This window comes from Cetorhinus maximus, chromosome 15, assembly GCF_964194155.1.
Source record: "Cetorhinus maximus chromosome 15, sCetMax3.hap1.1, whole genome shotgun sequence".
Classification (NCBI taxonomy): Eukaryota; Metazoa; Chordata; class Chondrichthyes; order Lamniformes; family Cetorhinidae; genus Cetorhinus; species Cetorhinus maximus.
The window spans coordinates 103,576,653-103,602,449 of NC_135893.1; the positions used below are offsets into that span (position 1 = coordinate 103,576,653).

Sequence of the window (25,797 nt, forward strand, 5' to 3'; positions counted from 1 at the left end):
TTAACGTTATCGGCTTGAGTGAGATTTGGGCACTAATTTGCCATGCCCACAAGCTTGTATTAAGTAGCCTGTAATATTGCATTGATTATCCTTTGAAAACTTTACAGTCATGGAAAGAAGACATGTAAGAGTCAAGGAATTTAATTGCCTTTTGTTGGTCCTGGACAGTTTAAAATGAAAAATTGGCAGGGCTGTGGATAAAGATTAAAGCTAATTGGATAGCTCTTTTAAAGAAGCTTAAGTGCATGATGGCCTCCTCCTGTGCAATCAGCTGTGGTTCAGTGGGTAGCACTTTCACCTGAGTTGGACAGTTGTGGGTTCAAATCTCCCTCCAGCAACTTGAACACAAAAATATCCAGGCTTACATTCCAGTGCAACACTGAGGTAGTGCTGCACTGTTGGAGGCAGAGTAATTAACTCCCGAGGAAAAAAAGTTAATGGACACTTTTGGCATGAAGGACCGTATGAATGGGCAGGGGTTGCTGGCAAACCTGTTAGAACGGGCAGGCAGGAGGAGTGCAAACAGGCAGATGCAAACTGCGCGTACTGAAAATTTAAAGGTCTGATTTACGATTCAAAACAGCTTCCTGGCACCATACAACCCGGGACACGGGGAAATCACCTCAATTAATGGGACGATCCTGTAAAATCTGGGACAGTTGGTCACCCTGGTCGGAGGTGCTGTCTTTTGATGAGACAGTAAACTGAGGCCCTGCCTGTTTTTTTTTGGGTGGACGTGGTTGCGCTGCCAGGGCGGTCAGAGTGCGCGAGACAGAGGTGAGCGGGGCTCTGCACATGCACATGCACCAAATTTAAGGTCCCCGAACAGGCGCCCCAGCACCAGGCAGCCTGGGACACGGGGCCAGTGGACTCAGACAATGGGACAGTCGGTCACACTGGAACCATCGCCGATTGTAGTCAAACCCTGATGCCCTTTAGGGGGAAGGAAGAGTCATAGGGACTCGAAACGTTAACTCTGGGGTTTCTCTCTCCGCAGATGCTGTCAGACCTGCTGGGTGCTTCCAGCATCTTTTTGTTTTCGTTTCAGATTTCCAGCATCCGCAGTATTTTGCTTTTATCTGCCATCCTTACCTGGTCTGGCCTACAAGTGACTCCAGACCCACAGCAATGTAATTGGCTGCCCTCGAGGGCAATTAGGGATGGGCAATGAATGCTGGCACCCACATCCCATCAAAGGAATAATGAATTAAAGGCCACTGCGTTTTCACTTGGCTTCATCTGTTGCAGGAGTTTCTGGGAGTTGATGTACCGGGAGGATCAGGATCAGGACCATGAACCCGGGGTTGTCACAGAAACAAGAAACTCTCACATCCTCAGAGGCCGAATCGACTCGTCCGTTCGGCACCAACGGCCACTCGCCCCCCGCCTTACCCCGGCCCCGCCCCCTCTCTGTTATGCTCTTCCGGGTGAAGCGCTGGTGTTTCCGGGGCCGGAGCGGCAATATGGCGCCGGCGCTGGGGAGCTCACGCGGACGGAGCGGGAACCGTTAACGGGCGGCGGCGGCGGTGGCCGTGGCCGTGGCCGGAGGGGCGACAGCTCCCGCGATCGATCATCAGCGACGGGTCGTCGACGGACCGACCCGGTAAACACCGCTAAACCAGCACCCCCCCCCCCACCGCGGTAAACCAACCCCCCCCCCCCCCCCCCGGTAAACCAACCCCTCCCGGTAAACCAACCAACCCACCCTCCCACCCGGTAAACACCCCCCCCCCCCCCGATAAACACCCCCTCCCCCCCGATAAACACCCCCCCTCCCCGATAAACACCCCCCCTCCCCGATAAACACCCCCCCTCCCCGATAAACACCCCCCCCTCCCGATAAACACCCCCCCCTCCCCGATAAACACCCCCCCTCCCCGATAAACACCCCCCCTCCCCGATAAACACCCCCCCTCCCCGATAAACACCCCCCTCCCCGATAAACACCCCCCCCTCCCCGATAAACACCCCCCCTCCCCGATAAAGACACCCCCCCCTCCCCGATAAAGACATCCCCCCTCCCCGATAATCACACCCCCCCTCCCCGATAAACCACCCCCCCCTCCCTGATAAACACCCCCCCCCTCCCCGATAAACCACCCCCCCCTCCCCGATAAACCACCCCCCCCTCCCCGATAAACCACCCCCCCCTCCCCGATAAACACCCCCCCCCCCCCCCCCCGGTAAACACCGCTAAACTACCCCCCACCACCCCCCTCACCCCCCTCCGGTAAACACCGCTAAACCCCCCCTGGTAAACACCGCTTGACCAATCCCCCCCCCACCCCGGTAAACACCGCTAAACCAACCCCCCCCTCCCCCTTTGCCTTGGGTCCAGCAGGGAGTCACAAATAGACTGTGCAGACCTGTCAGATTTGTTATGGGGTGGGGGAAACTCTTTCGAGTTATCAACAGTCACAGATTACAACTCTTTCGAGTACAATCACAGTTCTTGGTTTCCGGGAGTGGGACATGAACCCACAACCCTCTGATTCAAAGGCGAGGGTGCTATGTCAAAGGCGAGGGTGCTATGATGGGGTGGGGGAAGGTGGACATGATGATAGAGTGGAAAAAGGGAATTGAGGTGAAGATAAGCCGTGATCTTACCGAGCTTCAGGGGTTGTATGCCCTACTGCTGCCCCTATTTCTTATGTTTTTACTCAGAAGCAGAATTTTCCTTTGGTAGAAGTAGCTGCCTTTCTGTGCTAATTAGAAGCAAACTTTAATTTCCTCTATTCTTCTGCTGGTTTTTTTTTACCTTGGTGTAAATCATATCCCTACCTGTACAAGGTACCTATTAAGAGCACTGTCAAATGTTATAAATTAAATGTGACCACAGGTAGAGTTAAGATTGTCTCAGACTGGGAAAGGTGAGAAGGAAGCCAGCTCAGATATAGTCACTCTCATGTAAGGTTGGTAACTGTACTGTGAAGGGCTTCATTGACTCAGTGCTTCAGAAGCTAACGGGGGAAGGAAGGAGATTGACCGAAGATGACCATGAGGATGAAGCTGTGTAATCACGAACATACGCTTGAACTATTTAGGAGACTGGCAGGATTAAAGCTGTTAACTTGCTATTTAAGGATTTACTCTTTAAGTAATTTTAGCATTTTATAACCATATATCCTAGTCACCATTATAATTAGTGCAAATTTACAGTGATTCACTAAATTGCCTGTATAATCATTTCTGTTTGTTGTATTAAGAAACTCTGTCCTTTAAATATTTGCTACTCAACTGCTCAGTAGCTCTGATTCCGTATGTGTTTGTTAAATGTTTTTGTCCTAGTTTGATTTAAGTTGTGATTTGTAAATAATAACTAATGTTTCGTTTATGACTTGTGGCCTTCTTTCTTGGATGATTTAGCAAGAAAGAGTTAATTTACTCAGTAAGAAACTTGAGGGTAACCTAATTGAGGGTTTGTAAATTAAACTAATTTTGATCTGAACTGGTTAATATGAGACAGTTTGGCGAGCCATGTCAGGCTCCATTCATCCCTAAATCTATGCTGGAAAGTAACGAGAAAAACGAGGGAATTGTGGATTTGTCTGGTTCCTCGACATATATTTGTCAGGATATCAAAACCTATCTTTTGTACAGCAGGGGACAGTGTCCGTATTAACTTAACTGCATTTGGATTTAAAAAGTGCTTAGACAATTCAAGGGATTCCTTTGACTTTAACTTTGAAATTAAATGTAATACTATTAGACTGCAAAAGTTTTGCTCTGCGTTGTGTGATTACTTATAGATATGGCGATTTTCAACTGGAAGGAGAAGAAACCGAATATTTTCAGTTTTGTTAGATGGAGTGTCAAATGAATTGTGTCCTCTCTGTAACAAATAAAAGCCTATAATCTCAGCAACTTTAATTTATAAATGAAATAAGTTAATGAACTTCACAGTAACATAATCAAAAATTGACACTGAACCAAAGAAGACGATAGAAGGATGGGAGGCTAAAAGCTTGGCTTAAAAAGCTATGTTTTAAGGAGAGTCATAAAGGAGGTGAAAAAGCAGAGAGGTTTATTATTGAATTCTAGAACTTAAGGCCCAAATGGCTGAAGGCAGGGCCACCAATGGTGGGATGTAGGGAGTAGAAGCACAAGAAGCTAGAATTGGACGTTTGGAGCTGGGGCCTGGAGAGGACATGGATGGATGAACTCAGGTTCACATTGTATGGCGAGGTTGTGAACTGTCTGGTTCATCCTAACACAGTGACCTGGGAGGGGAATGCAATCAGTGCTAAGGGAACAGAGTTACTGGTGGGTGCTAAAGGCTTCAGCCTGCCTAATGTTTAATTGGAGGAAATTGCAGCTCATTCATGACATAAAAATAATGGGGTCAAGAGAGGTGCTGTGTCATCCCTTATATTTAGAATTGGTAGTTATGTCTTTATACAATATGACTGAGGGCCAGCATGTAGATGAGAAATAGAAGGGAGTTAATTCATGGTAGCATGAAGGCGGTAGTAAGAGAAACCATTGTAGGAGAACTCTACATGGGTAGGACTGGAAGCAGGCAAGCCAGTCCCCCTCAGCTGGGCAATGGAAGAGAAGTTTTGGAGCAGAATAGTGTGTTCTTCCATCTCAAGAGTTTGAGAAGAATGAGGAGGGTCAGTCCATCTCTGTCACAGTCACAATATGAAATTTGTGACTTTGCTCAGAGCTGTTTCAGACTTGTGGCAGCAGTTGAATACCTGATTGCAGAGGTACAAACGAGAAGATGAACGAAAGGAAATCACAGATTTGGGAGGTGACATGTTCAAGGGCTTTGAAAGGACGAGGTGATTCAAGATATTGCTCTGTTTGCAAGGATAGAAGGATCAAGGTTGGATTTTTTTGAGGAGGGTGTGATGACTCATGATTTGAAAGGAGCACAGAGGGAAATGTTTACAATATACAAATTACTGTTTCTAATTTCCTGAAGGTTTCCATTGACAATGTTGGGAGAAAGTGAATTTCTCAGTTCCCCACCAAGGAAAGCTGTCCGATTTGGTGGAACTGTTACAGAAACCTTAAAGAAGTATAAACAGGTAAAATAAATTCTACCAATTAATTATCTTTCCAGAAATATGCATGAAATTTTCTCTCCTCTGTACATTTGATTCAAAAGATGCATTTTTCCTTAGGGGGATACTGTTGATTATGATTTGCTGATGACACAACTGGCTGATCCGGAGATAAAGGTAATCATCAAATTGTGTTATTTTAGTCAATGTAACATTTTACTGATATACATTTGAAACTTTACAATTCTAACAATTCACATTTGATCTCAAAAGTCTGGATGGCTTAATAATGTAGCATTTTTAATTTTGGGAATCTGGTGGGGCTCATCCTTTAGCTGCGGGATCTGTATGAACCATTATCAGATCAGTGGGATGTGAGGGGCATTTGCACTAGTGTTGGATTAAAGTTGTACTTTAAATCTAGAATCCAAACCTAATCTGGCTCTGGAACAAAGTGGAGTTTAAACTTGAGTTTAGCACTGATGCTACTTTTGGAGTGCGAGTTTACAATAAGTGTATTTGCCCTACTGTTAGCGGAAATAAATTTTAAACTGTTTCAGTCTAACTTTAGTCAGCCCCAGTGCAACAACATCGACTCACTGTTGATGCAAAACTGATATTTTCAGACTTTTCTTTCTGGGGAAAAATATCGGCGTGCACACTGCATCGCTGTGCAAGTATTGCCATACTCCCAAGGACCTTCTGTCCTAACTTCTAAGTGACAATATCATGCACCTAAATTAAATATATAATATATCTAATATAATGTAATATATTATAATGCATATATCTAATGTCTTTTAGGGAGGGAAACCTTCCATCCTCACCTGATCTGGCCTGTATGTGACTCCAGACCCACAGCAATGTATTTTACTCTTAACTGAAATGGCTGAGCAAGCCACTGCTTCCTCAGTTGGCTGGGCAGCTGGCTTGTGATGCAGAGTGACACCAACGGCGTGGGTTCAATTCCCATAACGGCTGAGGCCACCCATGAAGTCCCTGCCTTCTCAACATCGCCCCTAGCCTGAGGCGCAGTGACCCTCAGGCTGAACTCGCCACCGAGAGCAGCCTATGGTCCTCCAGGACTACAGTGACTTTCATTCATTCTCGAAAACCATTAGGGATGGGCAATAAATGCTGGCCCTGCCAGTGATGCCCACATCCCATGAAAGAATTAGAAAAAAATGATATGAATATGGCAGCAGACGTACAAGGAACAGGTCCACAATTTTCTGATGCAGTTCACTCCTCACCCACCTTAATTTGGGCAGCAGGATTTGTTTTAATGGTGATGATGATTTAACCAGTAGTTAAATATGAAATGTTGATTTTGAGTTCTGCTGCAGAGCAGTGTTAATCTGTTTAGGAATGGGAAGATGATTCAGACTTCCTAAAAGTCTTGTGGCTCAGTGGGTAGCACCCCTGCCTTTGAGCCAGAAGCTCTGGGTTCAATTCCTAAACCAGGACTTGGCCATGGAAGGATGTTCATGATGTGGTTCAACAGGTTGATAATCAGCCTGTTAATCCTTCCGACACTTCCCAGACAGACTTTTTAAAAGTTCTTCATAGCCTGTAAGTGAGATTATATACTGGGGTGATTCTCACTGAGCCAATTACTGGCTCCAGATGTAAAACAGCATTTTATAATAAATGCAAGAAATGAGATTTAACATGACATCTATCGTGAACATGGTTAATTAAAATTAATAGCCATTTAGCCTTTTGACGAAAATCTGGTCAAAAATGCCATTCAAACCCATGGATAGAAACCTTTTTTTTATCATTTAACTGTGATTCTATTTCCTTCTGTAAATATATTGTACAGTACAGTGTTTTTGTTCAGACAGGTAGCTATATTGGGCTGCTTATGTCTTTTTTGGCACTGTTGCTCAATTGGGAGCACACTCACCTTTGAATCATAAATTTGTGGATTTTAATCCAACTCCAGAAACTTGTGCACTACTGAGGGAGTGCTGCACTGTCAGAGGTGTCACCTTTTGGATGAAACGTTAAACCGCGGCCCTCCCTGCTGTCTAAGGTGGACGTAAAAGATCCCAAGACACTATTTCGAAGGAGAGCAGGGGAGTTATCCTTGTGCTCTGACCAATATTTATCCCTCGATCAACATCACAGAAAACAGATTATCTAAATTTTATGACAATGCTGTTTATTGAAATGCTTGCTGTGTGAAAACTAGCTACTGCATTTCCTACATTAAGCATTGACTACACTTCAATAAGCACCTCATTGGTTGCAAAGTGCTTAGGAATGCCCTGAGATTCTGAAGGGCACTGTATAAATGCAAATTTGTCTGTCTTTTTGTTCTCGAATGGATTAAGAATGTATTTATTGAAGTTTTTGTGATAAGCTGTTAAACTGTGGCCCCATCTGCTTGCTCTGATGGTTCAGATGGGCATGTAAGATTCTTTGGCATTGTTTGAAGAAGAGCAGAGAATTCTGCTGGTGTCCTGGCCAATTTTCCTGCCTCGACCAATACTATCAACAAGCAGATTAGTTGATCGTTTTATTTATGAGAGAGAAGGTACTAGCGGTTTAACAGCCTTAAATGTGGATAAATCCGCAGGCCCGGATGAGATGTATCCCAGGCTATTGGGGGTGGCAAGGGAAGAGATATCAAGGGCCCTGGCAGTAATTTTCAAATCCCCAGGCCACAGGTGAGGTGCCAGAAGACTGCTAACGTTGTCCCATTATTTAAAAAGGGAAGAGGGGATAGACCAGGAAATTACAGGCCAATCAGTCTAACCTCGGTGATGGGGAAGCTACTAGAAAGAATTTTGAAGGACAGAATATATCTGCACTTGGAGAGACATGGATTAAACAGGGATTTGTTAAGGGAAGGTTGTGTTTGACAAATTTGATTAAATTTTTTGAGGAGGTAACAAGGGGTGTTGATGAGGGTAATGCATTTGATGTGGTCCACATGGACTTCAGCAAGGCTTTTGGTAAAGTCCCTCAAGACAGACTGTTCAAGAAAGTAAGAGCCCATGGGATCCAAGGCAAAGTGGCAAGTTGGATCCAAAATTGACAGAGGCAGGAAGCAGAGGGTGATGGTAGAGGGAGGTTTCTGTGACTGGAAGTCTGTTTCCAGTGGGGTTCCGCAGGGCTCGGTGCTGGGGCCCTTGCTGTTTGTGGTGTATGTAAGTGATTTGGACTTAAATGTAGGGGTATGATCAAGAAGTTCGCGGATGACACAAAAATTGGTAGGGTGGTAAATAGCGAGGAGGATAGCCGTAAACTGCAGAAGGATATCAATGGACTTGTCTGGTGAGCAGAGGAGTGGCAAATGGAATTCAACCTGGAAAAGTGTGAGGTAATGCACTTGGGGAGGGCTAACAAGACAAGGGATTACACTATGAATGGTAGGACCCTGGAAAGTACTGAAGATCAGAGGGACCTTGGTGTGCATAACCACAGATCCTTGAAGGTAGGGCAGGTAGATAAGGTGGTTAAGAAGGCACACGGGATATTTGCCTTTATTTGTTGAGGCATAGAATACAAGAGCAGGGATGTTATGTTGGAACTGTATAAAATGTTGGTTAGGCCACAACTGGAGTACTGTGTGCAGTTCTGGTCAACACATAGGAAGGATGTGATTGCATTGGAGAGGGTGCAGAGGAGATTTACCAGGATGCTGCCTGGGCTGGAAGGTCTGAGCTTTGAGGAAAGATTGCATTAGCTGAGGTTGTTTTCCTTGGAGCAGCGAAGGTTAAGAGGTGACCTGATAGAGGTGTATAAGATTATGAGAGGCATAGATAGGGTGGATAGGAAGGCACTTTTTTCATTAGTAGAGGGGTCAATGACCAGGGGACATAGGTTTAAGGTAAGAGGTAGAAGGCTAAGAGGGGAGTTGAGAAATTTTTTCACCCAGAGAGGTGGTGTGAATCTGGAACCCACTGCCTGAAAGGGTGGTTGAGTCAGAAACGCTCGTAATATTTAAGAAGCATTTAGATATTCACTTGCGCTGCCATAGCCCCCAGGGCTACGGGCCAAACGCTGGAAAATGGAATAGTGTAGTCAGACCTCTGTTGACTGGCATGGTCACGATATGGCCTCCCTCTGTGCTGTAAATGTCTGAGTGAGTCTGAGAGATTTGCTGTGCATATTGGCTGTGACATTTACCTATTAATAGCAACAGCACTTAAAAGCAATTCTTTGGTTATAAAGCACTTCCTGGGATATTCTAAGGATGTCATAAGGTTCTAAATAAATATAAATCCTTTTTTTAAATTGCATGAACCTATCATGGTGTGCTAATAGAATTTAGATTAACTGATTAATAAGCAAAGTAGAACATTGCACTTAAATTTTGAAGTTGATATAAAATGCTTATTGTTTTTCTTTCCTCAGGATGCTCAAATAATCAACTGGCTTCAGGAATTTCGTGGCGCTGTAGCACAATTAACCAAGGACTTTGAACATCTCGTTAGCAAAATACTGGTTAGTTTCTTCAGATGTTCTTTCACAACTCCTTTTTGCGCTTGTGGAATTTGGACAGAAATGCTGTATTTCATTGTTGAATAGCTCTTATCAAGGTTTTGTTTTTCTAATCTGGCATTTTAATATTACCCAATGGCAAGATACAACTGTTAAGTAAGAAACATTTGAAAACAACTGAAGGATTTCATCAGATTTTTGAAAAATATTTCAGAAGCTGCCATGGTTGTGTCGCAGTCTTATGGTGGTGGAGGAATACTTGGCCTTCTTAAGCAACCTAGTGTCAGCACAGACAGTGTACCTGAGGCCTTGCCTTAGAATGCTGGTCTCCAATTTTGTACCAGGTAAGAAGATGTTGCTTTTTTTTCTATTTTCTAATACATTTTGGGACTGAATAGTCCTTTGTCCCTTAACTCTGAAGGAGAGGGGGAATGTGTTTTGGTTCAAGTTGTTAATCAGGGACAGGCCTTTCAGCTGCATGCTTTTCGGTGCAGAGCAGGATTGTCAGGTGTGTGTTTTAGTAGACTTGTTTTTGTAAGCAGTGGTAGTCAACAAGCTGGAATAGTTTTTATTGTAAGTTTACTCTTTGTAAATCAGGTTCTCCTGCTGAGAATGCAGATGATCTGTCAGTGTTTCATGTAGCTGGCACTGTGAAAAGCTAGTGTGCAGATCCCTGCAGCGTGGAGTGCTCCAACTGCTGCTCAGCATTGCTTAAATTAGGAGGCAATGGGAACAGGAATCAACCATGTTCTAAAAGAGCGTTAATGTCCTAAACACTTGTTGATTGCACAGTGCACTGGATTAGCATATTTGGAGGAGCAGCAGGCATTGGCCACGTGATGTTAATACTTTCTACCTGTAGAATTAAATATCAATTATACTGTGATGTAGTGGTAATGTCACTGGACTAGTAACCCAGAGGTCCAAGCCAGTGCTCTGGGGTTCAAATCCCACCAAGGCAGCTGGTGGAATTTAAAATCAGTTAATAAAATCTGGAATTAAAAAGCTAGCCAGTAACAGTGACCATGAAACTATCATCATTGTTGTAAAAAAAAAACATCTGGTCCACTAACATCCTTGAGGGAAGGAAATCTGCCATCCTTACCAGGTCTGGCGTACATGTGACTCCAGAACCACAGCAGTGTGGTTGACTCTTAATTGCCCCCTGAAACAGCCGAGCAAGTCACCAGTTAAAGGTGACCGATTATAAATTAATAAATTTATTTAATTTACCGATTAATAAAACCGATTAGGAATGGGCAACAATTGCTGGCCTTGCCAGCGATGCCCACATCCCATGAAAGAATAAGTAAAATTCTTTCATTCACCATGTATGAGCTTTCTGTCAGATGCAAAAAGAGAAATGGAAAGATAAAAGATGGGGGAGAGCAACATTAGAGGAATATGCTGATGCTCACATCGTAGGAGAGTTTGTGGAAAGAAAGTTGTCATGTGGTAGATGTGAGAGACTGACGATTATACTAGATTGGATAGAATGCATTAAAAAGCAGGCATCATGGGGAGAGGGTAACCATAGAGAAATTACGGTGCAAAAAGAGGCCATTCAGCCCATCATGTTTACGCCAACCAAAAAGAGAAAAAAGAAACTAGCCGCTCATTTTAATCCCACTTAACAGCACCCGGTCTGTAGCCTTGCAGGTTACAGTACTTCAGATGCAGATCCTTTTTAAATGAGTTGAGCGTTTCAGCTCCAACCACCAACTTAGGCAGTGAATTCCAGAAGCTCATCGCCCTGTGGTGAAAAATTTTTTCCTCATGTCCCCTCTAATCCCTCTACCAATCACCGTAAATCTATGCCCCCTGGTATTGACCCCTCAGCTAGGGGAAACAAGTTTTTCCTGTCTACCCTATCTAGACCCTTCATAATTTTGTACACCTCAATTAGGTCAGCCTTTAGCCTCTTCTGTTCTAAGGGAAACAACCCTAGCCTATCCAATCTCTCCTTTATGGCTGCGATTTTCCAGCCCTGGCAACATTTTTGTAAATGTCCTCTGCAATTTCTCCAGAGCAATTATGTCCTTCCTATAATGTGGTGACCAGAACTGTACATAAAATTCCAGGTGTGGCTTAACCAGCTTTGTTTACAGGAGATATTGAGAGTTAGTGAAGCTTTTGAACAGGATCTTTCTGTAGCCTTTAGTAAACTAACCTCCAAGTCTATTCACCTCTTTTATGATATTAATCTATGTATATCTATTTCATACAGGGAGAATTGTTATCCAAGAAAATGGTGTGGATATTTCGGATTCTGAAGATGAAGATGAAAGTAAGTCATTTCTATTTGTAAGGATAAGCATACTGACATTTGCCGTAATCTGGACATTGAAGATGTCAATCCTCTGAAATATCCCTAAATACTGTTCCCTAAATACTGTTCCTTCAACACTGAAGACACAAATCACTACATTTCACATCGGCAGGGGAGATGGCTACCTGCCTGCTGCTGGCAGGTAGCCAAACATGCCAAATCAAAATGCCAGTTGAGGCACTCTTCACATGCCATCTGTATTTTCCAGACAGGGGACAGGCCCTCCAATGTGGCTGAAGCCTGTGGGTGGCACACTGGCGGCGGCTTGGTGGCAGGTTGTTTTGGGGTGGTGGGAGGTGGAGGGCTTCACCCGGAGGCACATCCTGCAAAGCAGCCCAGATGCGCCAACCACAAGCGCAAGCTGTCTTGGGTAGTGGTTCCCCCTCTGCAATGATGTCTTGGCAGCTGTGCCATAGGAATGTAGGAGTAGGCCATTTGGCCCTTCGAGTCTGCCCCACTTTTCAATAAGATCATGGCTGATCTGGTTGTGGTCTTAGCTCCATTTTCCTCCATAGCCCTTGACTGCCTTGCTTAACAACTTTGACAGTATATTTTGTACCATTTGCAAATTTTGTAATGAGGTCCCCCACCAAAAGCACATTTCTCCCAGTGGGGCTGCTGGCTGCCCAGAACCTCAGGCACTCTCACTGGCCCTGAGACTGCCCATCGTCTGAAATGGACAGTGCTCCTGGAGATGGCATCTTAATTAGCTGCCTCCGAAAATCTCCTGCAAGCTCCCACAATGGTCACTTAGTTCCCGCTGGAATTGAGTCTGATGTCAGGATTGAGACCCTAGAACTAAAATTCAGCTCAACATTTCAGGTCGATAATAAGTCTGTTTCTGTATTGATGATGCTGCCACATCTGCTGAGCATTTTCTGCATGTGCAATATTTTTATTTTGTCATTTCTCTGGTAGTTTTTGAAAAGACTGGATGACTTCTACATCAAAAGACCAATCCAAACATATTGAACCGCAGAGCCTGATTTTATAAACAATATCCTCTGCATAAAATGAAAAATAGGAAATGTGGGAAGTTTGGTACAAAATGGGAGCCTAATTTGCTACCTTCAAAAGCTGACACATGAGTGTAGGAAAGATTTCCTGCGACTTTTTTCATATGGCCACTTAAATTCACATAGAAAGGAAGACTGCCGAGGAATCCCTTAAAGCTGCGCTATAGAACTTGTTTTTGTGATGAGAAGTTGCAAGATAGATGCAGTTGAGGAATACCATTTGACCCTGTCCTATTTACAAAGTACTTGCAACCCCTGCATCACCAGCATTCAACTTAAATGATTTCATGTTTTTCATTTCTAGTACCTTTTTCAGAAGTCTACACCATGTGTTGATTGCTCTTTGTGTGTGAACAGTATTCTGCCATCAGTCCTAAATTTTATTTACAGGAGTTTGAATCTCCTCTTCTTCTACCCCCATAGTTTGGTTTGAAGTAGTGTTCTAGATACTATTTTTAATCTTAGGCCACTTTATAAAAAGTGCATATAACTCATTGTTGCATATTGAAAAGCCCAAGTTTCTGTAGTTTTTCCTTATAATGCAAATATTTTGATGGAATTATTCTTGTGGTTATGCTCATCACTCTCCAGGGTTTCAGTACCTCCCTGTGACATGCAGGATTGACCTTATAAGAGGAGTTTAGGTGTGCGACTTTTTACTTTACTATTTTGATTGTGATTTATTTTCTACTTATTCTATAATTTGATGCAAAGCATCAAAACTACTGAAACCTTTAAATCTATTTTGACACGATTCACCACATTCTGTTTACTGTTTTAACTACTTTATGCTCATCCTCTCTCCAGTCCTGTTAGCATCCTTTATGGTTCTCATCTCTTCTCTTATGGAATTCTTTTGGTACTGTAGCTTTTGTGTCTGAAGGTATTCACTTTTCTAGGCCCTCTTGTCTCTCTTAGTCACCTTTTAATATATGCCTGAATAATGAAACATTTAAAAAAAAATTATTTATTTGTTCATGAGATGTGGGTGTTGCTGGCTAGACCAGCATTTATTGCCTATCCCTAATTGCCCTTGAGAAGGCGTTGCTGTCTTGAACTGCTGCAGTCCACGTGGTGTACATATACCCACAGTGCTGTTAGGGAGGGAGTTGAGAGTTGTTGTCTTGAACTGCTGCAGTCCATCACCCGGTGTGGAAGGGGGTCGGGAAGGAGGAGGACCTCCTCGTGAACCTGCTCCTGGGCCTGGCCAGGTTGGTCATTAACAAGTCCAGGCAGCGGGCGATCGAGGGGGGAGTCCCGCCCGATTGTTTGTCCCTCTTCCGCGGCTACGTTCGCGGCCGGGTGTCCCTGGAAAGGGAGCACGCGGTGTCTGCTGGCACCATCGAGGCCTTCCGTGCCCGGTGGGCACCGCGGGGACTGGGGTGTTTTGTTGACCCCTTTAATCACATCTTGGTTTGATGTTCCTTTAAAGTTTTTCCTTGATTTTATAGCTGACCTGACTTAGGGGCTGTGCTTGATTTCTCCCTTGTTATTGTTAATTTAGTTAATTGTTTTAACTCTACAAGAGTTACAGTGCTGTTAGGGAGGGAGTTCCAGGATTTTGATACACAACAGTAAAGGAACAGCAAAACCACGTCAGAATGGTGTGTGGCTTGGAGGGGAGCTTGCAGGTGTTGATGTTCCCATGCATCTGCTGCCCTTTCCTTCTAGGTGGTAGAGGTCATGGATTTGGAAGGTGCTGTTGAAGGAGCCTTGGAGAGTTGCTTAAGTGATCTTTGACCCTGTTAACTGATTATAATAAGTGGTTGGATAAACGGCCTTGGAATAATAGTTCCTAATCAAATGTACTTTCAGTGCCTTGCACAGTAATATGGACTTTCAGCTTGTAAGCTTGAGATCAAAGATTACAGAATTGTATTTTTTTTTTAAAGTCTTCTGTAGGTCAGATTTAAAATCAAACTTATACCCACATGCATTATACCCTCATTCCTAATAGCCCGATTATGGAAATTAGCAGCTAGGAGGTGTATGTGAGAGACCCGGAAGTGATTCTTGTTTTCTTGGGAGAACTTCGAGTGTGGCTGAGTTTAGCAATTTCAATGGTGGGACTCTAAATATTGAACGATGTTCCACCATATTTTGGTAGGATATCACCACCCTTAAATGGGACCATTTTTCATTCATTGATTGCACCAGGTATTCCTGTGCTGTGTGCTCGTACCAGATGCAATGCATCACTTCAATCCTTGGGCATGTGCCCAAATTACAGCTTTTAATGCATTGCGAGACTTTCCCAATTCGTATTTTTTCTTGAGCTGTTATAAACGGAAGCCTAGATTTGATAGGAATTCATAACTGTTCCATTCTTTCTTTGCAGATCTTCCTAGAAATTTTGACATCTGTCATCGAGCTCTGCAAATGATAGCAAAATATGTGCCCTCGTAAGTATGTCATACTGCTGCGTTCATAGTTTTTTTATACATTCACTAACAGAATGCAACAAAGTTTATTTTAAGGAAGCATATGTGTTTATTATTTAACAAATTAATTAACACATATCCCTTATGAGAATACAGTAGATTTTCCAGATTGACTTTCTGATTCATTCATCTATCCAATGCAGCTATATTTCCACCTAATTTTTAAATCAAATGGAATAACATGTGTTATTATAACATACATGTTGTATCTTTCAGTCCAACCGAAAATTGAGTTGTCATACATTAGCTTGAGCATTTTTAACCTTTTAGCCTCCCTGTTTTTTTAGTTCACTCCTTCCTGTGATGTCATCAGTACTCTTTTTTTAAGAATAAAAAAATATAACCTACAATAAGTTTAAAAATTAATCACTTGTATAACTATTTGACTTAGAGCAAAGCATAATAATGGTAGGAGGTTGTCTTTTTAAATGGGGAAGTTAGTTTTTACAACCCTGAGGCATTGCATTATTAGCCATTGTTCATATTCTGCAATCTTGGTCAGCCCAGTTAGGTGAAGGAGAGAAAGTTTCCCTTTCTGTATTGTTGAAACAGATCATGGTGGATTGATAGACTAGCAGCTTAGAGCATGAATGATAGTGGAGTAGTAGCAACCTATCACATCATCCCAGCTGAGATAGAGTAACACTGCACAGATCAGTGATGAAATCTGGAGCCTTCGAAGTATCTAACTGAATGTTGCTTTTGTGGCTGGTCATGTAGTTGCAATTATTACTTTGTACAATTATCATTTTAAGATATGCTAAGATGGTTTCTTTCAAATGTACTACTTCGTGTAAGGACAGGATTTTGGTACTGTACTGGTAATAGCATAGCAATCTGGATATTGTTACTTGAGCTGATTTTTTAAAAACGTAAAATTCCTGTACTTAGATTCAGCTTATAAGGGGCCAGGTTCATGGCTACGTGTAACTTTTTTTTGTAGTATAAGCTGTTAGACCAACTGAATTGGTGAATCTAAATTATGTAGGTTTGGATGTCAACTTGTTTGATTAATATTGACAAAGTACAAATTAGTTATAAGATCACATATTTACTATGATAGGACCATCTTCAGGTTCGCCTTTTATTTTAATCATCCAGGCCAATTTTCAGCACAAAGAACCCAAATAATTACTGAAAACCAACATATTGATGCATCTAGATGTCAAATGATTTGCTCTAAACTATCAAATCAGCGATTACTATTTTGTGATCTTTAAGTGTTGTGTGCTGCTGCAACAGTAGATGGCAATGTCATACCACACACATGGAACTACATGGCATTTTCACTGGAATATAGGTTTTGCTTATGTAGATAAGATGATTTTGCATCATGATAAATATCACACCTGAACAGAGTGATGAATATTGAAATGTTTACATGTGGGTTCCAACCTAGCTGTAGTTCTTTTACAAACCCACTGATGATTCTTAAATTGCATTAACCTGATACCAGCTCACTTAGCATTCTCCATTAGTATTCTCATGACCAAACTAAATGGTGACCTGGATTTTGCAGTGGTCCACTGAAACCAACAGCATCTTCTGGAGCCTCAACATGTGCAGAATAATGAGGAAATCCAGATGGCGCTGTCAGCGATTCTACTTCTCCAGAGGGAGCACTGTTGAATCTCCACACCTCCAGTCTACAAATCCATGACAATCAAATGAATTGAAGAGGATTTTCAGCCTTATGCTGTTAGTCTCACTGTAAAAACCTTTGAAAAAAAGATACACCATGTTTAATGAGGTTTTTAATGCTGTACTAATTTAAAAATTACTGTAAGCACCCTTACTGGTCCTGGAAAGCTCCTTTTATATTTGTGGAATATCAAATTTCTCCATAATATATATATTTTTAAAAGAGTTGTTTGCCTTTGGAGCTTTAAAAGCTAAAAAAAAATAATTTAAATTTTCAGATAGTTAAATAAAAAGTGAATAATATTAAGCGCTTTTAACTTCCTGTTTTGCTGTCTGTGAATACTTCGATGTAATTGGCTGCTTCCTTGCTTGCTGACATCACTGCTGCTCATGTCTGGAGATCCCTTGACTTGGCGCCAGATTTAAACTGCTGCCAGGAAATGGGTACATCATACCACAGAGGTCACTAGATCTTCCTTTGAGGCCAGTGTTGAGCACTCTTCCTTTATCACTGATTGCAAAATCCAGTCCTTATGTTAGCCTCTATTCCACAGTACGTCCTTGTATTACAAAGATATTACACTCATTTCTATATTGTTAAGCTATTTTTCTGAAAACCAGCTTACATAAGCCAACTGCCTAAAATCAGCATCAACAATAGGGAATAAAGTCTTAATTAGTAAACAAAGTTGGGTTATTATGTACAATCTCAAACATCTCAAGCTAATAAGAGAAAGTGGCTGTTTTGAAATACCTTGAGGCCAAGAAATGTTCCATTCCTCTTGCATAGCCAGGCCTTAGGGAGTCTTCTGATGCCTTGTTAAATGATAGACATTTAATTTAGAGTACTAACTTGATGGCGGCTCAGAGAGTCATAGTTCTACACCCCAACTTGTAATTTAAGATGGGAGATCGAACAGATCCAGCAACTCAAGACTGGGCAACCAAGAAGTGCTGTGGGCCATCAGCAGCAGCAGAATTGTACTCGACCACAACCTGTAAACTCATGGCCCAGCATATCCCCCACTCTGTCATTACCACCAAGCCAGAGGATCAATCCTGGTTCAATGGAGAGTGCAGGAGGGCATTCCAGGAGCAGCACCAGGCATACTTAAAAATGAGGAACACAGCGTGCCAAACAGCATAAGCAGCAAGTGATAGAGCTAAGTGATTCCACAACCAACGGATCAGATCTAAACTCTGCAGTCCTGTCACATTCGGTCATGAATGGTAGTGGACCATTAAACAACTAACTGGAGGAGGACGCTCCTCAGATATCTGCATCCTCAATGATGGGGGAACCCAGCACATCAATGCAAAAGATAAGGCTGAAGCATTTGCTACAGTCTTCAGCCAGAAGTGAGTGGATGATCCATCTCGGCCTCCTCCTCTGGAGGTCCCCAGCGTCACAGATGCCAGTCTTCAGCCAATTCGATTCACTCCACGTGATATCAAGAAACGGCTGAAGGCACTGAATACTGCAAAGGTCATGGGCCCTGACAATATTCCGGCAATAATACTGGGATTTGTGCTCCAAAACTTGCCATGCTCCTAGCCAAGCTGTTCCAGTACAGCCACAACACTGGCATCTACCTGGCAATGTGGATCATTTTTTGTTTTATTATAGTTCTGTGATGTTGGGGACGTTTTCCTATGTAAAAGGCATTGTATAAATGCAAGTTGTTTTATGAGATCATTTCAGTTTTTTAACAAGTTGTTTCTGCAATGAACTAAAATGTACATTTTTAAAAATTTATTTTTGACAGAACACCACAATTTTTAATGCCGATACTAGTTGAAAAATTCCCATTCGTAAACAAGTCAGCCAGAATCCTGGTAAGCAGAGTACCTTCTTTGTAATCAAATTCCAAAAAAAACCATTCTTCATAATACATATTGTTTGTTAGGGTTATCAATTAATCACAGTTAACTTCTGTGATTATTTATAACTATTAAAATTAATCATGAAAGCTTCCCAACTGTTCAAGCAAATTCTTTTCTATCATCTTCATTCAGATGAAAATGGCAGGAATTCACATGTTCAGTGAATAAAACAAATGAGTCTTTCAAGAATTTTAACAGTGGAAGTGAACTAGGAACAGTTGGGTGATCACTCAGTCGCCATCATTCTTGCATGTAGAATTTTGTCCCTCTATCTGCACATGATGCAACATAAATGCTAACTTTTGTGGTGATTGCAATGTTTATTTTAGAAATATATGGACGTGCAACCTGGCTCCTGGTCAGCAAGCAAAGCTACTTTCAAAAAAAAAAACAAGGAAAGAGAGCTGGAGGTAGAAATTGGGATAGAAAATTACCATCGTGTGCGATTTGATTGAACTGCCATGATGAGATAAATGTACAAATGGAAAACAATTGAACGAAAGAAAAAGTAATGATCAGGCATTTTGTAGCAAAGGACTTGTCAATGAGAAATCTTTTTTTAAATTCTGATTTAACATCTCAATAGATTTAATCAGAATAAAATGGCCATAAAGCTAATTGACTATAGGTATGGTACTGAGCTGCATTCTCCTCAATAAACTCATGCTCTTTTTACTGTGACATTGGCATTCTTCTCAATGCTTCCCTATCCGCAGAAGTTAGCGAAAGTTGCCACAGTAGACCAATTTAATTTTGGGGGCTTTTGTTAGCTGGACAAATTACCATCAAATGTATTTTGAAAAGCATAGTTGAAATTGATTGAGAATTCCTTTACCATACTGCTGACAGACTAACTTATATGGTTTGAAATGAATGGACCATAAATTTTTACGTATACTTTTCTGATTTCATTTGCCAGGAATGTTATGTGCACAACTTATTGAGGGTCACCGTATATTTCCCAACGCTGCGCTTAGAAATCTTGGAACTCGTAATGGAAAAATTCCTAAAACTGGATGTAAGTACTCAGAAACTTGAAGTAAAAGCTGTTTGTTGGAGTTGCTAACAAACTTCCTGCTTTAATTAAACACTGTAACTTCTGACAACGCAAGATGGCCACCGACAGTGCTTCTGTGCATGTGTACATGTCAGCGCATGCGCTGGAGCCAATGATGTCATTTACAGGAGACACAAACCCATCCTCATAAATGGTGACAGCTTCTTTTGGCAGTCTACAAACTTTTAACGTCCCTCAGAGAAAATAGCTGGCCTGAAATTTCAAGCAATTCCTCACTTTCTGAGCTCCGCAGCAGGCGGGCACTGGGGCCACAGCCGTTTCCTTGAATCTGTGTCTCCTGCTTTCCCTCTTTCCCCCAGCCATTTCTTTCAATATTTCATATTTTAATAAATTTCTAAAAAAACACCAAGCTGATGTGGATTTTTATTGGGGATTGTGGCTGAGAATGGGCAGGCAGAGTGTGTCCTATTTAGAACATACAAAATAGGAGCAGGAGTAGGCCGTTCAACCCCTCGAGCCCGTTCCGCCATTCAATAAGATCATGGCTGATTTGTTTGTTTTTTTGAATTCCACCTTCCCATCTACCCCCGATAATCTTTGCCTAACAAGAAACTATCTACCTCTGCCTTGAACATACTCGATGACCCTGTCTCCACCCTCCTTCTGAGACAGAGTTCCAAAATGGCACAACCCTATGAGAGAAAAAAACTCTTCTCATCTCTGTCCTAAAAGGGCGACCCTTAATTTTAAAACAGCGCCCCATAGTTCTGGACTCTCCCACAAGTGGAAACATCCTTTCCACATCCATCTTGTCAAGACCATTCAGGATCTTATATGCTTCAATAAAATCACCCCTCATTCTCCTAAACCACAGTGGAAACAAGCAGAGTCTGTCTAACATTTCTTCATAAGACAACCTGCTCATTCCAGGTATCAATCTAGTAAACCACCTCCAATGCATTTGCATCCTTCCTTAATTAAGGAGACCAAAACTGCACACAGTGTTTGAGATGTGGTCTCACCAATGCCCTTGCTCTTTCTAGCCCTGTCTGTGAGGATTGGGGTGAGCTGTGGTTGGAGGGCAATATTATAAGTGTTAATTTGATGCTGCCAGCACTGTAATATTTGCAGTTCCAGGGCCAGTGATGGCAGCGCATGTGCCCTGCTGCACATTGCCACCAAAAAAGATGGCAGCTGCACATACAACTGTGCATGTGTGGCATTGGAAGAAAGCACAGCCTTTGCTAAAATAAGTAACGTTTCTCAAACACTGTTAGAACAATGCATTTGAAATACTTTTTTAAGTAGCTTATTTTTTTTTAACGTAGCATTTCAATCTCTGCCTATTTGACATTTTGTCCTAAGAGAGTTAAAATGTTGCTAAGAAAATTAATCCTGCTTGTGAAAAACGTTTAAAACCTGGTTATGCTATTTGCTTCTTTTAAATCATCAGATTAGTTAACACCATTCAATATATTCCTTCTACAAAGAAAGAAGTAAAACCCTTTCATTTAAATAGCATCACACACGACCTCACAATGTTCTATTGTGCTTCACAACCAATGAAGCAATTTTGAAGTATAGTTGGAGTTGTCGGTGCAGACGGTGGTGTAGTGATAATGTCATTGGACTAGTAATACAGAGGTCCAAGCTAATGCTCTGGGAACACAGGTTCAAACCCCGCCATGACAGCTGGTGGAATTTAAATTGAATTAATTTTGGTGGAGCAGGCTTGAGGGGCCAAATGGCCTACTTCTACTTCCTTGACACTGAGCCACAGAAGATGATATTAGGACAGGTGACCAAAAGCTTGGTCAAAGAAGTAGGTTTTAAGGAGCAATTTAAAGGAATAGAGAGATTGAGTGCTATGGGATAGGAATTCCAAGGCCTGGGGCCAAGCCAACTGAAAGCACAGTCCCCGTTGTTGGAGCGATTAAAATCGGGGATGTGCAAGAGGCCAAATTTGGGGCAGTGCAGAGATCTTGATGACTTATAGGGCTGGAAGAGCTTACAAAGATGGGAATGGGTACAAGGCCATGGAGGGATTTGCAGATTCTATTGAACAATGATATTACAATCAAAAAAACCAAAAATAGCTGTTCTGTGCTGTGCTTTAGGTGTTACAGAAGCATAGCAGTAGTGTCTTGTCAATGACGTGTCAAGTCAGAATTTCCAGGACATTGAGAACGCACACCTATGAATAGGGTTATTGACTTGCACCCGGAGGAGGTTAGGATAGAGAATTTGTGGGTGGGGGAGTGCTCAGAGAAGTGTGTCAGTATTTGTAATTTCTGGGAATGTATCAGTAGTCGTAAATGGTCCCACTCAAGGGAACGTTTGAAAATCACAGTATTAATGCATTCATAATGTGACGAATGAAGCTAACGCAAAAAGAGTGTAATATTCGTGTGTCATAGGATTACATAGGATATTTGGTTCAGAAACGGGCCATTCAGCCCAGCCAGTCCATGCCAGTGTTTATGCTCCACTTATGTCTCCTCCCATTTTTCCTCATCTATATCTAACATTCTATGCCATCTACCCTCTATTCCTTTCTCCCTCATGTGCTTGTCTAGCTTCCCCCTAAATGCATCTATACCATTTGCTTCAACTACTCCCTGTGGTAGCAAGTTCCACATTCTTACCACTCTTTGGGTAAAGAACTTCCTTCTAAATTCCCTATTGGATTTCTTGGTGAGTATCATATATTGAAGACCTGTAGTTATGCTCTTCCCCATAAGAGGAAACAGTTTTTCTGTACCCACTCTGTATCAAAATCTTTCATCATTTTAAAGACCTCTGTTAGATCACCCCTCAGCTACCACCATCTACAAGGCACAAGTCAGGAGTGTGATTGAATACTCCCCATTTGCCTGGATGAGTGCAGCTCCCACAGCACTCATGAAGCTTGACACCGTCCAGGACGAAGCTTGATTGGCACCACATCCACAAACATTCACTCCCTCCACCACTGACGCACGGTAGCAGCAGTGTGTACCATCTACAAGATGCACTGCAGGAATTCACCAAGGCTCCTAAGACAGCACCTTCCAAATCCACGATCACTACCATCTAGAAGGACAAGGGCAGCAGATAGATGGGAACGCCGCCACCTGGAAGATCCCTTCAAGCCACTCGCCATCCTGACTTGGAAATATGTTGCCGTTCCTTCATTGTTGCTGGGTCAAAATCCTGAAACTGCCTTCCTAACAGCACTGTGGGTGTACTACACCACATGGACTGCAGAGGTTCAAGAAGACAGCTCACTACCACCTTCTCAAGGGCAACTAGGGATGGGCAATAAATGCTGACCCAGCTAGTGAAGTCCACATCCCATGAATTAATTTTTAAAAAAGCCACCTTTTCTTCAAGAGAAAAGAGGCCCAGCGTGTCAATCCTTTCCTGTTACGTAAACCTATACATTTCTGGTATCATCCCTTGTAAATCTTCTCTGCGCCCTCTTTAGTGCCTCTATATCCTTTCTATAATGTAGTGACCAGAACTGCATGCAGTACTCTTAAAGTGTGGTCTAACCATGGTTTGCCTTTTTTTTATGGCCTTGCTAACTTGTGGCACAACTTTTAATGACTGATGTATTTGTTAAGAACATAACATTAGAAATAGGAACAGAAGACCACCATTTGGCCCCTCTAGCCTGCTCCACCATTCAATAAGATCATGGCTGATCATCTTGTGTTTCGATTTTCACGTTCCCATCTAACCCTGATAACCTTTGATTCCCTTACCTAACAAGAATCTGTCTACCTCTGCCTTAAAAATATTCAATGACCCTTCCTCCACCACCTTCTGAGGTAGAGAATTCCAAAGTCGCACAATCCTCTGAGAGAGAGAGAATTTCTCCTCATCTCTGTGCTAAAAGGGTGACCCCTAATTTTAAAACAGTGCCCCCCAGTTCGAGACTCACCTACAAGAGGAAACATCCTTTCGACGTCCACCTTGTCAAGGCTGTTCAGGATCTTATATAATTCAATCAAATCACCCCTCACTCTTCTAAACTGCAGTGGAAACAAGCCCAGTCTGTCCAACCTTTCCTTATAAGACAACCCACTCATTCCAGGTATCAATCTAGTAAACCTCCTTTGAACCGCCTCCAATGCATTTACATCCTTCCTTAAATAAGGAGACCAAAACTGCACACAGTATTCGAGGTGCGGTCTCACCAATGCCCTGTATAACTGAAGCATAACATCCTTACTTTTATGTTCAATCCCTCTCATGATAAACGATAGCATTCCATTAGCCTTCTTAATTACTTGCCTTACCTGCATATTAACGTTTTGTGACTCGTACTAGAACACCTAGATCCCTCTGTACCTCAGAATTATGCAACCGTTCTCCATTTAAGTAATACTCTGCTTTATTGTTCTTCCTGCAATAGTGAACAACTTCACATGTTCTCTCAAGATCTTTGTTCCTCTACCCCACTTATACTTGCACCTTCCAAGTATTAAGTGACTTCCCTATTCTTTCTACTGAAATATGCTATCTGTATTGAATTTCATTTGCCAATTATTTGCCCATTCTGCAAGTTTATTAAGGTCCTCCCATAATTTGTTACAGTCCTCCTTAAACGTGTTAGCAAGATTGTTGTATCTTTGACTCTTCAGTCCAACCGAAAATTGAGTTGTCATACATTAGCTTGAACATTTTTGACCTTTTAGCCTCCCTATTGTTTTTGTTCACTCCTCCCTGTGATGTCATCAGCACTCAATTTAAAAAAAAATATATAATCTACAATAAGCTTAAAAATTAATAAATGACATAACTATTTGGCTTAGAGAAAAGCATACTTGGTTGGGGTCTGGAATGAGCTACCTGAAAGGGTGGTGGAGGCAGGTTCGATTAAGGTATATTCAAAAGGGAATTGGATTGCTACCTGGAAAGAGAGAATGTGCTAGGTTACGTGGATAAGGCAGGGGAATTGGACTAGATAGAATGCTCTTTCAGAGAGCCCATGCAGACTTGATAGGCCGAATGGCCTCCTTCTGCACTGTAAAGATTCTGTATTGACAATCCCTCCAATTTGGTGTCATCCGCAAATTTAGACATTGTGTTTTTGATTCCAAATTGTTTATGTAAATTGTGAACTGCGGTGGTCCCAGCACTGATCCTTGTGGAACACCATTTTACACCTCCTGCCACTCTGAGTAAACTATCCTTCACTCTCACACTCTGCTTTCTGTCTTGCAATCTAGTCTGCTACTTGCTCTTTGACTCCACATTCTCTAACCCTATTCATTAGTCTATTATGAGACACCTTATTGAAGGCCTTTTGATGACCCAAATTAAATTTACTGCGTTAAGTTGAGGTTTAATGTACAATTACTGCTATCCCAGTGAAGCTTCTGGTACCACAGACATTATTTTATTCCTTCCATTGGCACTTTATTCTCTGTTAGTTGTACTTAAATTAACTCAGTACTGTATGTTGTTTTTGATTCAGTATTCATCTGATATCCATTCATGGACACATTGGGCAGATCCTAAATGATATATTGAATTAGAGCTTAAGACAACCTAAACCTTACCTTTCAAAAATCCAATAAATATTCAATGCTGCATAAATGTATGATATTGGTTCCATCATTCCCCAGGTGAGTGCCTCACGTAATGACATTGAGGATGCAGAAGAAGCTGTTGAGGCTAACAATGGATTGTCAACATGTGCAGAGGAAGGCCTGTTTGATATGGTAAATATTTTGAAAAATGTTTCATCCCTGCATTTTCTGTGAACATTTATTTTGTGTATCAATTGAAATTAGAAGTTCTGTGTAATTTGAATGCAAGAAATTAAGGCATGCTGTAGAATGTTTCACCTCTGCCATTAATGTAAGTATAACTACATAGATTTAGGTTCACTATAGCTTGCATGTTACAATCTTTGCAAATAATCTACTTTTTCTTACTTTTATTAGTCTGGGCAATGCATGGAGTACATTTCTTCATTCATTCCCATGCTGCTACAGTCCTAGACTTTATTTTG

At 42.0% G+C, this 25,797-nt stretch overlaps 1 protein-coding gene across 2 annotated transcripts in view; it reads left to right on the forward strand.

Moving 5' to 3' along the window:
* Nucleotides 1-1,425: 1,425 nt before the first annotated feature.
* rrn3 (RRN3 homolog, RNA polymerase I transcription factor) overlaps nucleotides 1,426-25,797 on the forward strand; it is a 42,157-nt gene continuing 17,785 nt past the window's right edge. The window contains exons 1-10 of one of the 2 annotated variants that reach the window (XM_078559125.1): nucleotides 1,426-1,603; nucleotides 4,928-5,033; nucleotides 5,130-5,186; nucleotides 9,378-9,467; nucleotides 9,679-9,808; nucleotides 11,692-11,751; nucleotides 15,148-15,211; nucleotides 18,658-18,727; nucleotides 19,695-19,793; nucleotides 25,409-25,504. In XM_078559125.1, coding sequence (XP_078415251.1) covers nucleotides 4,941-5,033; nucleotides 5,130-5,186; nucleotides 9,378-9,467; nucleotides 9,679-9,808; nucleotides 11,692-11,751; nucleotides 15,148-15,211; nucleotides 18,658-18,727; nucleotides 19,695-19,793; nucleotides 25,409-25,504 — 759 coding nt within the window. In that variant the 5' untranslated portion in view covers nucleotides 1,426-1,603; nucleotides 4,928-4,940. The remainder of the gene's footprint in view (nucleotides 1,604-4,927; nucleotides 5,034-5,129; nucleotides 5,187-9,377; nucleotides 9,468-9,678; nucleotides 9,809-11,691; nucleotides 11,752-15,147; nucleotides 15,212-18,657; nucleotides 18,728-19,694; nucleotides 19,794-25,408; nucleotides 25,505-25,797) is intronic. The other variant, XM_078559126.1, reaches the window with a different exon arrangement.